This window comes from Oncorhynchus masou, chromosome 31, assembly GCF_036934945.1.
Source record: "Oncorhynchus masou masou isolate Uvic2021 chromosome 31, UVic_Omas_1.1, whole genome shotgun sequence".
In the NCBI taxonomy this organism is placed as follows: Eukaryota; Metazoa; Chordata; class Actinopteri; order Salmoniformes; family Salmonidae; genus Oncorhynchus; species Oncorhynchus masou.
The window spans coordinates 61,011,880-61,033,202 of record NC_088242.1 but is presented as its reverse complement, the minus strand read 5'-3'; the positions used below and the strand labels follow the sequence as shown (position 1 = coordinate 61,033,202).

The 21,323-nt window shown below is 41.9% G+C and overlaps 1 protein-coding gene across 2 annotated transcripts in view; it reads left to right on the top strand.

Annotated features, from left to right (window-relative positions):
* btbd11b (BTB (POZ) domain containing 11b) overlaps positions 1 to 21,323 on the top strand; it is a 124,673-nt gene that overhangs the window by 64,772 nt on the left and 38,578 nt on the right. For both annotated transcript variants that reach the window (XM_064951582.1, XM_064951581.1), the window contains exon 2: positions 17,199 to 17,348. In XM_064951582.1, coding sequence (XP_064807654.1) covers positions 17,199 to 17,348 — 150 coding nt within the window. The remainder of the gene's footprint in view (positions 1 to 17,198; positions 17,349 to 21,323) is intronic.

The window sequence follows — 21,323 nt, the reverse complement described above, 5'->3', positions numbered from 1 at the left end:
TAACAGGGATGTAAAAAATGTGTGCACAAAAGTTGAGCGAAATAAGCTTTTTGTGCATGTGGAACATTTCTGGGATCTTTTATTTCAGCTCATTAAACATGGGACCTACATGTTGCATTCATACTTTTGTTCAGTATAAGTGTGATGCACGTGACATCCTGGCAACTTTGAGAAAAACACTTTACATCAGAGTTATCCCTGTTGAAATTCGAGACGGTGTATGCATATTCATGAGGCTAGCATTGCATCTCATTCTCCATTGGCCGTTGACGTCAACACCCCTCATTGAATATTGAAAAAAATATTAAAATAACATGATGTATCCATTAATCTAAGAGAGGAATAGGCGAGAGACGTTCCGCTCTGTTGACAACGAATTGTTAGAGAGAATCCATAAGTATCTCATCATTATCCATATGGGTGGCAGTTAGCCTCATGGTTAGAATGTTGGGCCAGTAACCAAAAGGTTGCTAGTTTGAATCACGGCACCTACAAGGTGAAAAATCTGTCAATCTGCCCTTGAGCAAGGCATTTAACCCTAATTGCTCCAGGGTCACTGTCAATAATTGCTGATCCCTGGCCGTGACCCCACTCTCCGAGGGTGAATAATCAAAAAACACATTTCCACGCCTCACACTCATACAGGTTACCCACTTATACATGAAGTGAAACAGTACAAATATACGCACCCCCTATTTAACCTATGATCAGTGGCGACCCCACCTGTTTAGCTAAAAAGAAAAAAACATAAAAAATGGTTGCCTGTTTTGCATGTTATTTTGTTATGAATAAATGTCACATATCAGTTTGCAAACAATGTCAAAAAATCTAATCATTGAGTTAATAAAGCCGCATACAAACATGGTCTCTTTTTTAATTTCTTGAGTAAGGCAGCTCCAAAATGCAGGTGCTTCAGCCTAGCTCAGTGCTTTCTGTGGTGGTGGGGCAGCCAGCAGAAATACGGAGCTTAGGGGTTGGTAATGTTCTATAGATGCACCGTGACTGGCTCAGTGTTCTGTCACTCATGGGGACACTACGTTACCACAAAGAGAGCACAAATATTCAAGCCCCTTGGATGCTGCCATAGAGTTACATTAGAAGTGCTCATCCAAGAAGGCTCAAGTTAATTGGCCACAGATAAAATGACATTAAATCATGTTATATATACCGTAGCTTTGATTGGACTGATCATGTCAACATCATTCTTTCAAAAGCTTAGCTTACAAGATAGACAAGCAGTCATCATCATGAATAAAGTTGACAATCTACTAGCAAATCCTTTTCAATCATGGTCATATGAAAATAAATTATGAAGATAAATTATAGATAAAACATATCGTTGCTCATTGGCTATTAGACATAAACAATATACTACAAGTTGGAAATCGCATATTCAACAATGAGTGGTTTGGAAGGAATCAGTGGCTAACTGCAAGCGTTGCAAAGCAATCACTAGCCTGCTGTTCAGTGGACTGGGTGTGTGGTCCAAGTCTGTGTTTAAGGGTTAAAAGGATAAGCATTTCCACCTTATAACTTAGCCTACTGTTCTGACTTGGTGGTGCACATGTAGCCTATAGACTGTTTTAGAGAAATCATTGAATATGGTAAGAGGTTTCATTGTCTGCTTATATGCCCCCTTTATTTATACTATGGTTTTGACTTGGTGTACAGGGAGAACACTGTAAGAACGGCCCATGTTCTGAATTCTATCACTGTACATTTCAAAGGTGCTGAACCAATAGTTATATTGACTACATCCATCCTAGCTCGTTCATTAATGTCTTAATAGAAATTTACGGATTGCCTCTTATCCGCTTGTCACCCCCTTATGCCACAGTTTGTACATCTCAATTGTCAGTATAAACCACATTTGTTTAAGCAAGTCAGCCATATCAGCTATGTTTTTTTAAAGGCAGTAAATGAGGCTGAATTAACTGTTTGGCTGCCAGACAAGGCTCCGCCCACTCCTTGGTGCTGAAAAGAAGGGCTCTGCTGTTCGGACAGCTTTATGTAGGCCCTAACAGTTTGTGGGCACCGTTTGTCACCATTATAGTGCAATTAATGTATTGTTTAGTGGTGTGTTGTTTTGTGGCTTTGCTGGCATTCATCTAAAAAAAATTGGGGGAGTTTGCCCCACCAAGATTTACATGCTAAAATCTCCCCAGCTTTCGATATCTCTGACCCATACGAGCAAAGTAGGAAGTAAAAGCAGGAAATGTACCCATCAATTATGGAACACCATTAGGGTTTTTGCGGGGGAAAAAGATACACTTGATGTGTCAAATAAGCTTGTTGACCAATCAGGACCTGAATATGACTGCACGTCACATAATAGTTTAACACGTTCATAAATGTTTTACGTAGTTATTACACATTGATCACACTTGTCACTTGTATTTCATATGTCACAACGATGCTATGATGCTGGTAATGTTTTGTCTCGTGCACCTGCCGCTGCCACACAAGTGCAGACAAATTTCCCCAAACTCTGGACAGTGCTGGTCATAAAAAAGCTAGCTAGCTGATGGATTTTTTTTATTTAACTAGGCAAGCCAGTTGAGAACAAATTCTTATTTACAATGACGACCTACCCCAGCCAAACCCAGATGATGCTGGGCCAATTGTGCGTCACCCTATGGGACTCCTAATCACGGCCGGATGTGACACAGCCTGGGTTCAAACCAGGGACTGTAGTGATGCCTCTTGCCCTGAGATGCAGTGCCTTAGACCGCTGCACCACTTGATGCAAACAATGATCTTCCCCCCCAAAAAAGCAAAACAACATAATCTGTTTCTATAGCTATAGTTAGCTAGCTAACTATCTAGCTAACTGTCATCATCTAAAATACCCCTAATTTATAAAACAGTTCTTATTTGAATAATTGTGGTCGGACCCACCTATGTGAAGCTAGCCACAATAAGGATTAGCCACAATAGCGGAATTTACGGTTTACCTTAAAAATAAAAGTCTATCAATGAATACAAATAGTGGAATCATGCCATAATTGAATAGATCGTGCTAAACGAGTTTGGAACGTTATTCTATAAATTTAACAAAAGACAATAATTTGTCAATTTGACAAAAATCTGTTGAAATCACACTGGACATATTAGACTTTAGAATTGCATTGGAAGCATACGTATTTCACTATACAGCCTTAGCTATGGATTGTGGATCAATGACATGGGATATCAGACTACACAGTGACACCCACTATGAAACCACTGTGAATTGAACCACATTTATTGTACCAGTCAACCTGCTATGTGTATTAAAAACTATTCCAGAGGAAAAACAATACTGCATGGATGTTTTGGAGCCTGATAACTCTTGAGGAGGACTTTGGGGAAAAAGTACTTGGGTACTGAGTATACTGATACCCCATTTCATCGATCCCCAATCCTTAGCTAAGGATGTACAGTGCAATATGAATGTCAATATGCACAATAGGCTGACTGGGGAGGTGATTTCCCGCAATAAGAGCTGTGACGCTAATATTTGCATAAGCTATTTACAGTTGTTTTCTGTGGGTGTCACTGAGTAGACTGATAACCCATGTCATTGCCTCACATTCCAACACTCCAAACTTGTTTAATAACATGATTCCGCCAATTCAAACCTTCTGCATCACTTTCAAAGGGGGACCTTTATTTTGAAGGTGAACCGCAAATTCAACTATTGTGGCTAGCTTCACAAACACATAACCCCGTCATCACGTTGTTAAAAGTCCACGTTATCGCAGAAATGACCTCAACCGCACCAATACCTGGCAGTTTTTTTTGTATGGTCATAACGTTTATTTTATTTTCATGACATTTTCATCCAAAAAACGTTTCTTACGTGGTTATATAGTAATTGTTCCAACCCTATCGATATTGCTTGCACAGCAAGGTGTTATGTTATGGAGCATGGTATGAGCTTGTTTGTGTGTGTGTGTGTGTGTGTGTGTGTGTGTGTGTCTATGAGAAAAAAGAGAGGGGCAGGATGTGTGTGTGAGAGAGAATACAAAATAAATGCAGGAGGATGAGGGCTTCTTCTGATGTAGATTTATGTAGATTGCAGTGTGTGAATAGGGTTTATATGTTCTCTTACCATATACATGAGAGGTAGAGGGATATGCCTAGAATATAAAGAAACTGTGAGGGAATTACTTTTTTATTGTGCCTCTATCCAGTTCTCATTTCTAACACCATTAACCTTTGACGCCTGCGTATGATAGAGGGGAGAGGTAGAGAGAAGGAGATGAAAAGAGACATGAGAAGAGGAGAGAGAGGGAGGGAGGGAGGGAGGGAGGGAGGGAGGGAGGGAGGGAGGGAGGGAGGGAGGGAGGGAGGGAGGGAGGGAGGGAGAGGGAGGGAGGGAGGGAGGGAGGGAGGGAGGGAGGGAGGGAGAGAACACCATACTGCCCATTTTCTGACACTATCACAGAGGAGCATCTGACACCAAACAAATGAATCTCTTCCTGTTGTGCTCGTCCCAATCTCACATTTCAGCACATGGTGGTCTTTCTAGCGAGTCACCGGACCATCCCCTCTGATTGCTATCTCCTCCTGGCGGGATTCCTCTCCATTGTCGACCCTGAGCTATCTGCTCTGACATTTAGTCAATAGCAACACAACATAGAAGAGGAATAATCAAGAGGTTGGACATCTGTCATGATATCAGACTGTTAAATAGCCATCACTAGCTGGCCTCCGCCCAGTACCCTGCCCTGAATGTAGTCACTGTCACTAACCGACTTAACCCTGCACCTTAGAGACTGCTGCCCTATGTACATAGACATGGAACACTGGTAACTTTAATAATGGAATACTGGTCACTTTAATGATGGAACACTGGTCACTGTAGTAATGTTTACATACTGTTTTACTCATTACAAATGTATAATACAGTATTCTAGTCAAAGCCATCCTATTCAACTATTGATGTACATACACTATTCTATCCTATGTATTCTTCAGATATACTACATATTCTATCCTATGTATTCTTCAGATATACTACATATTCTATCCTATGTATTCTTCAGATATACTACATATTCTATCCTATATATTCTTCAGATATGCTACATATTCTATCCTATGTATTCTTCAGATATACTACATATTCTATCCTATGTATTCTTCAGATATACTACATATTCTATCCTATGTATTCTTCAGATATACTACATATTCTATCCTATGTATTCTTCAGATATACTACATATTCTATCCTATGTATTCTTCAGATATACTACATATTCTATCCAAATAATGTCCATAATGTCTACACATCCCATCCCATCACATATATGTATATGTACTCCTGACTCCGACATTGCTCATCCTAATATTTCTATATTTCTTCATTCAATTCTTTACTTTGAGATGTGTGTACTGTTAGATATTACTGCACTGTTGGAGCTGGGAACACAAGCATTTCACTACACCCTCAATAACATCTGCTAAATATGTGTATGCGACCAAGAAAATTAGATTTGATTTGAAATTATACTGTTCCTTTAGGAGTTTCTCCTTTAGGTCCTAGGAGAAAATCCAGCAGGATCGTTCACATTCATATTTTAGTATCATGCTGTAGTTACTGCCCTGGTTTCTTTTCATGCTGGGTTGGATGAGTAGACCTACTGAGTGTCATTTTAGACTTTAGCACTCAAGCTCCACCGCCACAAGGATTCTATTTCCATTGTTCGTTAAAATTGAATTAAAAAAAATACAATTGTTTCGCATTCGTATTTTATTCTCATATACAGCATGGATTCAAGTGGGACTTGAATGGTCCCAATGTTAACAAGCGTCTGGATATGATGTCTTCCGTGTACAATGACCCAGAGGAAAATATCCCCCTGCAGCAAATCTCATTTTATGAAATTAGTCATATTTTTAATTGCACCAGAGCCTCTGGAGCAATATGAGCAATTACTATAGCACAGTGTTGTGTTATATATCGTAAAATGTGTTGCAAAGTGCATTTGTCAACGATTCATTTGTCCTCTCAAAGACATATGTTCTAGTCATCAGGACTGTGATTTTATATAACAATGCCTTCAACACCACACACACACAGGCACGGACACACACACATCCTGCCCTTTGTCCACTCTGATAAAAGAGATGGGGTTGATGTCAAGTGAAGGAATAGCCAGGACAGGTCTAGCTGTATCTGCATGCTTTGGGATAGATACAGTCACAGGCGAATGATCGGAGCATAGTACCTGCTCAGTGTCTTCCTTCTTGTTCTCTCTCTGCTGCCTGTGATTGCTGGCATTGTCTGGAAAGCATCCTGCAGGGAGCATGTGACTCATGTATATTACACGCAGGGGTATTACCCTTGACAGAAGAAATTGTATAAAAAGAGGTGAATAACAGAAAGCAATTTAGCTATTACCTCAGGATAAAATAACAGGGCTTACAGAAAACGTTTTTTTTTTCTTATATTGGAGGGAATTGCGTAATGCAGGTTGGGGTTGTGTCCCTGTTGTGTGTCAATCAGACCTCATCCTTATTTTGTGTGTGTGTGTGTGTGTGTGTCAGTATCATGACGCTCATGGTTTATCTCAGGCTGTCAGCTGTCTCTGTGTGATGCCATCCACCCGGGGCTGTGGACAATCTGCTCAGGGGCCTGGGATTGCTCTGTTCATTCTATCTGTCAGCCTCTCTATCGCTCTACCCGTCAGTTATCCTTCAGTCAGGCACAGTTACTTACGCATGCACACACACACCCAGGCCCAGTCATTTAATATAGATACAACTCGTTTGTTTTGTGTTCTCATTTTGAAGATGAATAGCTAGTTACAGGAGATGCAATGACGTATTGATTTCTCGCAGAAAAGTCATTAGATAACCTTCTCGCAGAATGTTGTTCATTGCAACAGACAGGATATCTCATCAACATGCTGTCAAGAGGTAGTCTGGCCCCCCATATCTGTTTACTCCGTCTTGCCAACTGCGATGGCCGTTGTTTGGTGTGACAATGACCATGGGAGTTGGCAAGAAAGCACAACCAGATGTGGAAACAGGCTAGTCAAGATGAGAGAGGAGACTAGATGAACATGCTTTGGGTGAATGGTGTTCTAGGATCAGACAGTATGGAAGTATAGAGAGGCTTTCCATCTAAGTCAATTGTTCGTGACGCCATAACTATTGGAATCAAATGGCTGGTGTATTGTCAAATGACTGTCTATATATTCCTTAGGAATATAAATTGTTACACATGTATGCACTCTCATTTCCTTTTGCCATTTATGTCGGCATAAGGGCATATTGGAAGTTCCTTTTTTCAGTGCTAAACAATTCCCCCAAATTCTGTTTCTTTCCTAGCCCTTTATACACTGAGCAGTAGGGAAGTTTTCAGATGTAATGGAAATTGTACTGGCTTGCAAACGGTTACAAAGGACTGAATGTATTCTTCATTCGCATGGCTCTCTCCAGGTGGCAGCCCACTCCTCCAGTGCAGCAAGGTTGAAAGAGGCAGAAAGCTTTGAATCCTCGACAGGTGGAATTCATGAGTTTTGTTGATGCGTGTTTGTGCATGTGCAGGTAGTCCCTTTGTGTGTGTCTGTGTGAGATCCTTGTTGGTTGAAATTTAAATGGAAGTTTCAAATGAACGCGTTATTGTAAGCAAAAACTATACATTCTTCTCCTTACTGGGATTTATAGACTACTACTATGCACAGTTTGATGCATAATTCTTTCTGTGTCGTAGTCTAAATTTCTTTGTGCGTGTGCTGGCATGCATGCGCGTGTGATGTGCATGCATTTGTGTGTGCATACATATGTGCGTGTGCTTGCGTGTGAATGTGTGTGCGCTTGTGCACGTGTGTATGTACAGTATGTGCGTGTTTACAATATGTGTGTGTGACTGATAGCGTGTTGAAAAGCTCTCTCCCTAGACCGTGTTCTATTACTTATCCAAGCAGACACGTGCAGAGTGTGTAGAGATGTGTAGAGATCTTTTCTCCCAGGGCATGTGTGATCTATCTCCGTCAGAGTGGTTGTAACCTCCAACTCCAAACACATTCCTGGGGCTGGTACAGTACTAACCCATTAAAGATTTGTGGTCGGTGGCCGTCATAGACCGTACTGTGGTTGCTGGGTATCCCAGGCGAAGACCATACTCCAGCACTTGTACAATCATCCCAGGCATCTGTCCCTCTCCTCTCCTCTAACTCAGATCCAACCCTAGACATTTCACTCACAGCTGTATTTCTACCACTACAAATATCAACGCATGAGAGAGACTAAAGCTGTCATCTACTGCACTGTATGTTCTGTTTTCCCTTCTCTCTTAATTTCTACATCACTGTTTCTCAGGCTTGCTCCATCATGTCTGATCCCTCTCTGTATACATATGGCCACCATCTGTTCTGGCAGGGCGATGTCGGAGCCCAGAGTGGGCCAGTATCCCACTGGAGACCACGTGCAGTATCAGGGTTAACCCCTTACAGACATACACTATATATGTATATACATGTATGTGGAAGCCCCTTCAAATTAGTGGATTTGGCTATTTCAGCCACACCCGTTGCTGACAGGTGTATTAAATCAGGCACACAGCCATGAGATCTCCATAGACAAACATTGGCAGTAAGAATGGTCTTACTGAAGAGCTCAAGGACTTTCAACGTGGCACCGTCATAGGATGCCACCTTTCCAACCAGTCAGTTCGTCAAATTTCTGCCCTGCTCGAGCTGCCTCGGTCAACTGTAAGTGCTGTTATTGTAAAGTGGAAACGTCTAGGAGCACGTAGCGCGTAGAAATTTCTGTCCTCGGTTGCAACATTCACTACAGAGTTCCAAACTGCCTCTGGAAGTAACGTCACAAACCTAAGGTCACCATACGCAATGCCATGTGTCGGCTGGAGTGGTGTGAAGCTCGCCGCCATTGGACTCTGAAGCAGTGGAAACTCGTTCTCTGGAGTGATGTATCACACTTCACCATCTGGCAGTCCAACAGATGAATGCATAGTGCCAACTGGAGGAGGAATAATGGTCTGGGGCTGCCCTTTCCTGTTTCAGCACAACAATGCCTCCGTGCACAAAGCGAGGTCCATACAGAAATGGTTTGTCAAGATCGGTGTGAAAGAACTTGACTGGCCTGAACAGAGCCCTGACCTCAACCCCATCGAACACCTTTGGGATGAATTGGAACACCAACTGCGAGCCTGGCCTAATCGCCCAACATCAGTGCCTGACCTCACTAATGCTCGTGGGTGAATGGAAGCAAATCCCCGCTGCAATGTTCCAACATCTAGTGCAAAGCCTTCCCAGTAGAGTGGAGGCTGTTATAGCAGCAAAGGGGGGACCAACTCCATATTAATGCCCATGATTTTGGAATGAGTTGGTCAACGTGCAGGTGTCCACATACTTGATACAGTACAATCCGTTGGGCCATATAAAATCTGTTACATTTTTTACCTGATTACGATTTTTTCCTGAATTCAGTTTTCTCTTGGTTTTTTTCCCGGTTTGAGTCACACATTTCTAATAGAAAAACAACAAAATTGGAAGTTCTATGTCCACAACAATGATTAAACCACATCAAAAAACTATTTTTGATGTCTGGGTAAAAACTCTACGAAATGTACATTTTTGTGTGTAGATACCCTTGAAGAGACTTGCTTTGGTTAGAGGTGTTTCTGTAGCACACGTGGTTGCAAAATTGGCTAAAAAAATCACCACTGGATTGATGCAAATAATGATGATATCATTATGCCAGGTAGGCATAGGGTACTTTGTAGCTAGTTAACATTGTTTTTGGGAATGCTTTTCCTTCTACCAGTCATCACATAAGCATCATTGCTAACGTCTACAGAAAGTGGTAGACAAACGTGCATAAACAGACAGGGCCATTCCTGCGCCATTGCCTCTTCAGAAAGTTTAAGGAATACACTTATCCATTTTGTCAATGTCTTATCATAATCTTGGGCAAATTATTATTATTAGTATAATTTTTTTAGAATATTAAATTCAGTATGTTTAGTAGATTTCCTACTATGTTCAAAACATTTTGGAATATTGTTAAATTATGTTTTAATGTCTGGATTCTGTGATTTCGTCCGCGTTCTCAGCGTCATGGATTTTATAGGGCCCTGAATCTGCAAAGATGTAAAGGTAGAATAGGAAATACTCTCTTTCTCTCTTTTCTCTGTCTTTCTCTCTCTCTACCTTATTCTTCTTTTTTCATGTGTTTTTACATATAGACATTTCTTTTTCACTCACTCTCTTTCTCTCTCTCGCCCTCTCTATCTCTTTTTATTTTGTTCAAGTCACATGAACAATTCACATTATTACAAGTTACATTATTCATCTTCAAAATCCCCTGCAACATTGTGCACAGTACACAGAGCACAGAGTGACTTAGCAGACAGAAAGTTCTCTATTTCAGTGTCGTCCCTGCTCTGTGGAGAAACCTAGGGAAACTAGTCCCATGGACCTGCAGAGTTTTCTGGGGGAGAACCAGGCTCCGTGCATCCCTCTAAAATAGATTTAAGTGCAGGGTAAAGCCACATCGAAGTCACAACTCCAAAAGTCAAGTCTGGGAAAGTCAGAGAGGCAGGGCCTGTTCCTGCCCCTGCATGCTAGGCATTCATCCCTACAGACAGGGGGCGGTAGAGATAGACAACACAGCTAGGACAGTTATGACTGCATTGGCATGTGATATTACTTCTTCAAATGATGGGGAAAGTCAAACTGCATACTGCAATGGTGCACCTCAGCCTACTGTAGTAACCGTGCTCTGTTCCCGCTTTTCTCCCGACATTTTGGTTGTTGTTTTTCTTCTATTAAGCCTATATAGTAGCTCAGATGGATGTGTGCTCATAACATTGATTACTTCAGCAATGAGTTCATAGTCAATGTTTCAGTGACATCGACAAAGTAAACAGTAATCGTTTTTTGTTTTTACATTTAAAAGTTACTGTAGCTACTATGTACTCCCAGTTGCAGTAGAACAGACTCAGTGTTCCAAACCATTGCTTTTAATGTACCAGATCTTCTCTATGAGGCTGGATGAGACTGTCCACTTTAAAACAACCCTATTATTGAGTACTAAGCATTCATAGAGAGATGGGGGGGCTCCTGTAAACATAAATGTATTCATCCTTCAGTAAAGAGTGGCTTGCCTGGAGGATCTCTCTCTCTCCCCCCCTCTTTTGTTCTCTCTCTCTCTATCTCTCTCTCTCTCTCTCTCTCTCTCTCTCTCTCTCTCTCTCTTTCTCATGCATTAAACCTCATGACTCAGTTGCTCACACATGTGGATTATTTGAATAGCAATAGCAGTCACTTGGCACAGGCACACTGTTAGAAAAAATTGTGCTATCTAGTATAGAGGTTGACCGATTATGATTTTTCAATGGCGATTATTGGAGGTCCAAAAAAGCCGATACCGATTAATCGGCCAATTGTTTTTTTGTTTTGTTTTTTGTAATAATGACAATTACAACAATACTGAATGAACACTTATTTTAACTTAATATAATACATCAATAAAATCAATTTAGCCTCAAGTAAATAATTAAACATGTTCAATTTGGTTTAAATAATGCAAAAACAAAGTGTTGGAGAAGAAAGTAAAAGTGCAATATGTGCTATGTAAGAAAGCTAACATTTCAGTTCCTTGCTCAGAACATGAGAACATATGAAAGCTGGTGGTTCCTTTTAACATGAGTCTTCAATATTCCCAGGTAAGAAGTTTTAGGATGTAGTTATTATAGGAATTATAGGACTATTTCCCTCTATACCATTTGTATTTCATTAACCTTTGACTATTGGCTGTTCTTATAGGCACTTTAGTATTGCCAGTGTAACAGTATAGCTTCCGTCCCTCTCCTCGCTCCTCCCTGGACCTGAACCAGCAACACAACGACAACAGCCACCATCGAAGTAGCGTTACCCATGCAGAGCAAGGGGAACAACTACGAGAAGGCTCAGCGAGTGACGTTTGAAACATTTCACTTCGGTTACACCAGCCTCATCTCGGGAGTTGATAGGCTTGAAGTCATAAACAGCGCAATGCTTGATGCACAATGAAGAGCTGCTGGCAAAACACACGAAAGTGCTGTTTGAATGAATGTTTACGCGCCTGCTTCTGCCTACCACCGCTCAGTCAGATACTTAGATACTTGTATGCTTGTATGCTCAGTCAGATTATATGCTACACAGGACACGCTAGATAATATCTAGTAATATCATCAGCCATGTGTAGTTAACTAGTGATTATAATTGATTGTTTTTTATAAGATAAGTTTAATGCTAGCTAGCAACTTTCCTTGTGGAGTGCAACGAGAGAGAGGCAGGTCATTATTGCATTGGACTAGTTAACTGTAAGGTTGCAAGATTGGATCCCCCGAGCTGACAAGGTGAAAACCTGTCGTTCTACCCCTGAACGAGGCAGTTAACCCACCGTTCCTAGGCCGTCATTGAAATGAAGAATGTGTTCTTAACTAGTTAAATAAAGGTATACATTTATTTATTTTTATTTTTTAATCAGCAAATCGGCACACAAAAATACCAATTTCAGATTGTTAGGAAAACTTGAAATCAGCCCAAATTAATCGGCCATTCCGATTAATCGGTCGACCTCTAATCTAGTACCTAAAAGGGTTCTTCAGCTTCACCGTAGCTCCCAAGTGGGGCAGCGATCTAAGGCACTGCATCTCTGTGCAAGAGGTGTCACTACAGTCCCTGGTTTAATTCCAGGCTGTATCACAGGTAGGCCGTCATTGTAAATAAGAATTTGTTCTTAACTGACTTGTCTAGTTAAATAAAGGTTATTTAACCCTTTGAAGAACAACCTTTTTGGTTCCTTTCCACAGAGGGTTCTACATGGAACCCAAAAGGGTTCTACCTCAAGGCAAATAGATGCAAAGGCTGAAATGTATTTTTCAAATGCCTGGTTTTTCAAACCAATAACACTCAATGGTTGGATAGGTGATACCCTGCGGTTACTGGATCCCACTGCTGCCACCAAATGTCAGAGGGACCTCTGTCATTGCAAAACAGAATCCTCTGTCATTTGTAAAACAACAACTTCAGACAATACAAGTTAATTATCTGCTCTCCGATGGGTGGCTGAATATTGCCAGGTTTAATCCACAGCACAGTGACAGGGACATCATCAGGAGAGGAGTGCTGGCATGGCTTTTTGTCACGCACAGAGAGAGAAAAAGTGGGTACTGTATTGTGGTTGTGGCTGGTGTGTGTGTAAGAACTCGAGCAGTTTTTCCCTGCGGGCTGTTGCTTCACTGGTTTGCATTAGAATGCAGTGAGTCACCTTGCCACAGCCAAGCCTGTGAGCAGCCTACACTTCACTGTCAGCTGGTGCTGCACCATCACTGCATGATTCTGCACCCTGCGTCATAGTAACGTCAGGGAAGTTACTGCCAAAAGCTAATTTGCACATTTGCAAGGTGTTTTTCAAGCAAACACTCCTACATATAAATCAATTAATACATTGGAAAATTACATGCTCAAAAACTGAGGAAACCACGTTTTTTGCTTCAGGACATTGATACAGGTCTTTACTTTGGCCAAGTTTCACAGTAAACAACTCTCTAGAGCCCGTTGGTAATCCTGATTTTTCAATGATCTTCTGAGTAAAGCCTGTCCAGCTCCAGCAGAACTGTGTTGGTCTGACTGAAGGACGGCCAAGGGATGGAGAGACAGACAGAGGGACCCGAGAGAGAACAGGAAGGAGTCTTAACTCGCTCATCAGTATGTTAGGCCTTTTTTTTTCTCCTTCTCTTCTTCCCTCCAGTCTCAGGTCTGGCACAGGCTGGACACCCATGGGCTAAGTGGATGTTCAGGTCATGTCCTGCATGTTGTGGTCCTCTGGGAAGAGGGTGCCAGCCAGCACAGCCAAGCTTATGACTTGCCTACCCCCCTTTTTCTCTAAAAACAAAGAGAGTCGCACACTCCATATGTATAACCACCCAGTAATTTATTGGATGAAAAAAATTAAATAAAAATGTTTTCCCCAATTTCAAGCATGACCCACCTAACCAAGGTGTCAGAGGAAAGACCATTCAACTGGTGACAGCCTGCCAGCACCTGGCCCAACACAAGGAATTGCTAGGGCACGATGAGCCAAGTAAAGTCCCCATGGCCAAACCCACCCCTAAGACAGATGACACTGGGCCAATTGTGCACTGTCCTGTGGACCTCCCGACCATGGCTGGTTGTGGTACAGCCCAGGACTGAACCTGGGTCTGTAGTAACACATCTCACACTGCGATGCAGTGCCTTAGACTGCTGCCCCACTCGAGAAGGCCCTATACTTTAGTGTTTTTGGAACTCATAGCATCCCCCTGAGTCCTCTTGGGGTTGCCTTTTCTAGGTTTTAGTGCACGATACTAGACACTTACCCCCATACAAATGCGGCTGTTGTTACTCTCCCCACACAAATGATTGGTGTGTTGATAAATCACTGCACGTCAAAGTTGGAGGAACATGTGGTAACCTAACAGCTCTCCCTTAGATCCCCATTTAGCTAGGTACTGTATATAATGGTGTGAAAGTGCTGGCAGGCGAGGGCGCGGGCGCGGGCTGGGGAGATGCCAGGACAGCCCCACACTGCTTTAAGTGCTTAAAGCTGGATTACCTGGCGCTTTGCACACGCTGCAGTTAAAGGGGCCACATTGTCATCTAGAACGATATTAAAAAAGGTGTTTCAGAGACATCCATGATATGCCCAGGTGGTTGTTGAAGGAAAATTGGTTGTTTCTTTGCCATTGGTCTACTGTAAGGTAGCCTGGTCCCAGATCTGGTTGTGCTCTATTGCCAACACCTACAGTCATTGTCATGATTTGCACAAACAGATCTGGGACCAGACTATCTGTAAAGGGTAGTACCAACCAAGGCATTGGTTGGTACTGTAAAGTTAGGTTTGGTTGGTGCTGCATCAGACATCTGACCCTATCCTAATATAGCAGATGACTGGGTCTAGTGTCCTTTGTTAGAGGGACTTGTGTTTGTACGTGGTCCAAGGTAGTGTACCTGACTGAGGTGTACAATGGGAGGGGTCACGGATACTGAATAGTGCACTGTGGCTCTGCATCACACAACACCTGTTCTACCTGCATCACGGCCCTCTATCTCCATGGTGACTGAGTTTGATCAGTTCAATATTCTGACCATCGCGACCCTGAAGGAGAAAAACAAAAAAATAAGAAATGTTTGGACTCTCAAAACAGAGGCCTCAGATAATGTAATATGTTTAACACATTAGTCTAATCATGTCCAATGGGTCAGAGGAGGATTACTAAATTCCCTTAAAGACTGTTTATTCCTTGGAGACTGATGACTAGTGTACTGTATACTGCAGGGCTTGGCAGCAAGTCAATTGAATTAGCTGCATATTGAGAATGAGGAAGTGTTTGAACCAAAGCTACTTTCCCCTCTGCCTGGGGAGAATAGAGCCATTGGTTACAGACATTTTTTAAATTTGACACACTGCAGGTGTGAGTGGTGAGTAGGGGGGAAGCAGTAGCAGCACTGCGCTGCTGTGGAAAAATATAAAATGTGGAAGTCTGAAATGGGACGGAAAGCAATCTGCCTCATCATCCCCTGAGCAGGAGAGAATGACTAATGTGCTTTGTGGCAGCAGCCATGATGAAACTGCTTCCACGATATTAGTTTAGGTAGAACACTCCATCTGAGCCAAACTGAAGAGGGATAGTTACAACATAGAAATAAGCACATACCCCGATATCTGCAGAGCTAAATAGACGTATTTTAAATGAGGAACTATAATTTAACATGGCCACCTGATGGTTCAAATCTTAATAAAGAACACAATAAGCAAGTGTGGAATCGTGATAAAGTAAGCTGTCTCACGGCCATGATGGAAGTCGACATGAATATCCAGAATGGATCCACAAAAACAAGAAAAGCTAGATTTTAAAACTGTTTAGCAAACACTCTATACATTATATTACATCTATTTACCACTGAGCTGCGCTTAAGAATGCCTCACAACAAGCATCTTGAATTGAAAATGGCGGACGGAGACAGGGAGATAACTATCACCAGCAGTCTACCCCTTCCTGAAACAGACATGCATAAATATCAGTTGGTAACCGGATTGGGTCATACCAACTCACTTCACTAGAGAGGAGACATTATCTCTCTAAAATACATCACAGTAGCCGTAATAAATGCGATGGAATTCCAAATCCAACTGCTGTACAATCAATCAACTTAAAATAAAACAGAGCTCTTACATGTACAGCATATTATCAAAGTAACAAAATAGGAAGAAAGTAAACCCCTGTGTCCTAATTGGCGCCTTTAAACTGGGTATGAATTGCACCCAATCCAGCACGTACGAAGCATAATAGCAAATGTTTGGACAGAATTTTTTTATTTTTTTATTTCACCTTTATTTAACCAGGTAGGCTAGTTGAGAACAAGTTCTCATTTACAACTGCGACCTGGCCAAGATAAAGCATAGCAGTGTGAACAGACAACACAGAGGTAACCTAAATTCAGCAACAGGTAGAATTTACCTGGTAGACAGTCAAATCAAAGCAGGCACCATCCCGCATCGTAACAAATCATCTTAGAACCTTTTTTAAATTTATTTTTATCTCTACACAATAATATTCTTATGAAGCACAGGCAGTCAAATGTGACATTCCTGCTCCAATGCCTCGAGTTGTAAACAACAAACAATTACACCCTATCTCATCGACAGAGACTGCCAGGTGTTGTTCCTCACACACAGTGACTGCTAGCGTAGACAGAAACACAATACACTCCTCAATGTCCCCTCTACAAAGATGGCTGACCATGAGCTTTGGGCCAAACCGTTCACCTGTTGCAGTACAGTACAAACTGACATATTTAATGAACATTAGGCTTTCCTGCGATGGAAAAGTCACTTCTCCTCAATAAAAAAGTACCCACTTGTGCTGTATTATTCTTCCTGCATAGGATTATTGTACTTTTCTAGTTTTAGCTTATTTTCCATTTTGTGATCCAATAAGTATTGATCCATCATGAGACTGTCTACTGTTTTTACGCATTTGTCTGTTCTTAACCACCTGTCTCTTTCCTCCTTCCACTTCTTCCCTTTCATCCTACTCTTGTTCTCTCTCTCTCTCTCTCTCTCTCTCTCTCTCTCTCTCTCTCTCTCTCTCTCTCTCTCTCTCTCTCTCTTGCTCTCTGTCCCCTTCCTTTCTCTCTCCCTCCTCAAAGGTGTGCTAAGCCTACCAGAGAGCCTGACTCTGCATCGGGACCAGCAGCGGTCAGGGAAGAGTGGGGAGGGCCATGCCTACAGTCAGTCGGAGCTGCGCTCCATCGAGCAGTGCCTGCTTGCCACACGCGTAGGCAGCATCTCAGAACTCAGTGAGTACACTCAGACTTAGATTGGGTTTTTACACTACTTTTTACATATGTTGTGTTTATGTGCGTGTGTGTGTGTGTGGTGGTGGTGGGGGGGGTTAGAGTTAGCATGTTAGAGTTAGCCCACTCAGGTCTCACTTTACCCAAGCAGAGAAATTACACATGAAGCATCCATGAAAATTTGATTTGCCTTTCAAGATGTACCAACAGAAGTCCTGATAACGAAGTCAATGTCAGAGTATTTAAAATCGATGCATTATTCAAACAATTTAAGGAGATATACATATGTTTTCAGGGTCACTATGAAACATCTGTCTTCTTTCCCCATGTTTAAATCTGCTGTAAGTGTTTTTGAATTCTAATGTGTTTACATTTTGTGTTTAATGTGTATTTTATATTGTATTATTCAGGGCACATTTGGAAAAGAGACCTAGGTCTCAATATGTCTTCCCTGTCAAAATAAATCTTTCTTTTTTTTAAATAAAATCAGATGTAGGTATCAAATCCAAGCTTATTGGTCGCTTACACAAGTTTGCAGAGAAATGCTTGTGTTTCTAGATCCAACAGTGGAGTAATACCTAGGAATATATGTGTTTATGGGTCCCATTATGCCTGGCGAAAACCCAAACACTGCATTCCACAGTAAGAACCTTAAACCAACGGTCAAGCATGGTGGTGCTAGTGTGATGGTTTGCAATGCTTTGCTGAATCGGCACCTGGACGACTTAAGGCATAGAAGGAACCATGAATTCTGCTCTGTATCAGTGAATTCTACAGGAGAATGTCAGGCCATCCGTCTGTGAGCTGAAGCTGAAGTGCGGCTGGGTCATGCAGCAAGACAATGATCCAAAACACACAGTCAAGTCTACATGAAAATGGCTAAACAAGCATCACATTTTAAGTTTTGGAATGGCCTAGAGAAAGTCCAGACCTAATCCCATTTGAAATGTTGTGGCAGGACTTGAAACAAGCATTTCATGCTTAAAAATCGACAAATGTTGCTGAGTTAAAACAGTTTTGCATGCAAGAGTGGGCTTAATTTCTTCCACAGTGATGTGATAGACTGACCAACAACTACAGGAAGCATTTGGTCACAGTCATTGCAGCTAAAGGTGGCACAACCAGTTATTGAGTGTATGGGGGCAATTAGTTTTTCACACAGGGGAATTAGATGTTGCATAACTTTTAATTAAATAAATAAAATAAGTATAATTTTCTTGTAATTTGTCAACTCAGGTTCCCTTTATCTAATATTAGGTTTTGGTTGAAGATCTGAAAATATGCAAAGATAGAGAAAATCAGAAAGAGGGCAAATACTTTTTCCCAACTCATTGGCCACCTCGTTCACGAAAATGGTTCGCTCCGACAGACAGTGATTCACATGGCCTTGGCTTGCTATATAAAGCAGGCAGACAGGCATCGAGGCATTCAGTTACCTTTCAAATAAACGTTCAAATGGGCAAAATGAGTGACCTAAGCGACTTTGAGCATCGTATGATCGTCGGTGCCAGGTGCCGGTTCCAGTATCTCAGAAACATCTGGCCTCCTGGGCTTTTCACGCATGAGAGTGTCTAGAGATTTTTGCAACAAACAAAAAACATCCAGTCAGCGGTAGTCCTGTGGACGAGAAACAGCTCGTTGATGAGAGATCGAAGGAGAATGGCAAGAATCATGCAAGTTAACAGGCGCGCTACAAACAGGAGTGGGAAGAATGGCATCTCGGAATGCACATCTCGTCGGTTCTTGTCACGGATGGGCTATTGCAGCAGACGACCACTCTGAAAAAACCTTGCCTTGAATCCAGGTTCCTGTTGGCAGAGTCAGGATTTGGCGTAAGAAGCATGAGTCCATGGCCCCATCCTGCCTGGTGTCAACGGTACAGGCTTGTGGCGGTGGTATAATGGTGTGAGAAATGTTTTCCTGGCACACTTTAGAACCCTCGATACCAATTGAGCAATGTTTCCATGGCCTGAAGAATTCAAGCTGTTCTGGAGGCAAAGGGGGGTCGTACCCAGTACTAGATGGGTGTACCTAATAAATAAACTAACCACTAAGTATACGTATGAGCATATGTATAAAGTGGGTGAAAGAGTATGTAAATCAAATGAATACACTGAACAAACATGTGATCGCAAAATTTTCAAAGATTTTACTGAGTTACAGTTCATATAAGGAAAAGATGTTTATTTTGCAGATGCTCTTTTCCAGGGCAACTTCCAGAGCATATATTTTCATACTGGTCTCCAATGGTTGAACCCACAACCCTGGCATTGCAAGCACCATGCTCTACCAACTGAGCCACACAGGACCTGTCAATTTAAACTAATTAATTAGGAAAAAATCTATGTATTTCACATGACTAGGAATACAGATATGCATCTGCTGGTCACAGATACCTTTTATAAAAAAGTAGAGGCGTGGATCAGAAAACACATCTCCTTCGAGTTGATCAGGCTGTTAATTGTGGAGTATTGTCCCACTCCTTTTCAATGGCTGTGCGAAGTTGCTGGATATTGGCGGGAACTGGAACACACTGTCGTACACGTCGATTCAGAGCTTCACAAACATGCTTAATGGTTGACATGTCTGGTGAACATGACGAACTGGGACATTTTCAGCTTCCAGGAATTGTGTACAGATTCTTGCGACATGGGGCCAGGCATTATCGTGCTGAAACATGAGGTGATGTGTATTCAAATTGCCATTGATAAAATGCTGTTGTGTTTGTTGTCCATAGCTTATGCCTGCTCATACAATAACCCCACCTCCACCATGGTGCACTCTGTTCATAATGTTGACATCAGCAAACCCCTCGCCCACACGACACCATACAAGCTGTCTGCCATCTGCCCGGTACAGCTGAAACTGGGATTCATCCGTGAAGAGCACACTTCTCCAGTGTGCCAGTGGCCATCGAAGGTGACAATTTGCCCACTGAAGTCGGTTACGATGCTGAACTGCAGTCAGGTCAAGACCCTGGTGAGGTCGACAAGCACGCAGATGAGTTTCCCTGAGATGGCTTTTGACAATTTGTGCAGAAATTTTTCAGCTGTGCAAACCCAGTTTCATCGGCTGTCCGGGTGGCTGGTCTCAGACGACCTCGGAGGTGAAGAAGCCGGATGTGGAGGTTCTGGGCTGGTTCCACTGCCAAATCTCTAAAAACCGCTCAAGTGGACATTCATGCAGTCAGCATAACAATTGCACACTCCCTCAAAACATGAGACATCTGTGGCATTGTGTTGTGTGACAAAACTACACATTTTAGTGGCCTTTTATTGTCCCTAGCACAAGGTGCACCTGTGTAATGACCATGCTGTTTAGTCAGTTTCTTGATATGCCACACCTGTCAGGTGGATGGATTATCTTGGAAAAGGAGAAATGCTCACTACAGGGATGTAAACAAACTTGTGAACAAAATTTGAGAACAATAAGCTTTTTGTGCGTTTGTACATTTTCTGGGATCTTTTATTTCAGCTCATGAAACATGGGACCAACATTTGACATTTTACCTTTCTATATATTTTTTTGTGCCTTCGGAAAATATTCAGACTTTGTTACGTTACAACCTTATTCTAAAATGTATTTTAAAAAATTAAAAAATCCCTTGTCAATCTACACACAATACCCTATAATGACAAATCAAAAACAGGTTTTTAAAAATGTTTGGAAAAAATAATAAAAATAAATATCACATTTACATAAGTATTCAGACCCTTTATTTAGTACTTTGTTGAAGCACCTTTGACAGCCTCAAGTCTTCTTGGGTATTACGCTACAAGCTTAGCACACCTGTATTTGGGGAGTTTCTCCCATTCTTCTCTGCAGATCCTCTCAAGCTCTGTCAGGTTGGTTGGGGAGTATTACTGCAGAGCTATTTTCAGGTCTCTCCAGAGATGTTTGATCGGGTTCAAGTTTGGGCTCTGGCTGAGTCACTTGGGGCATTAGGGTATCCTAGTGGTTAGAGCGTTGGACTAGTAA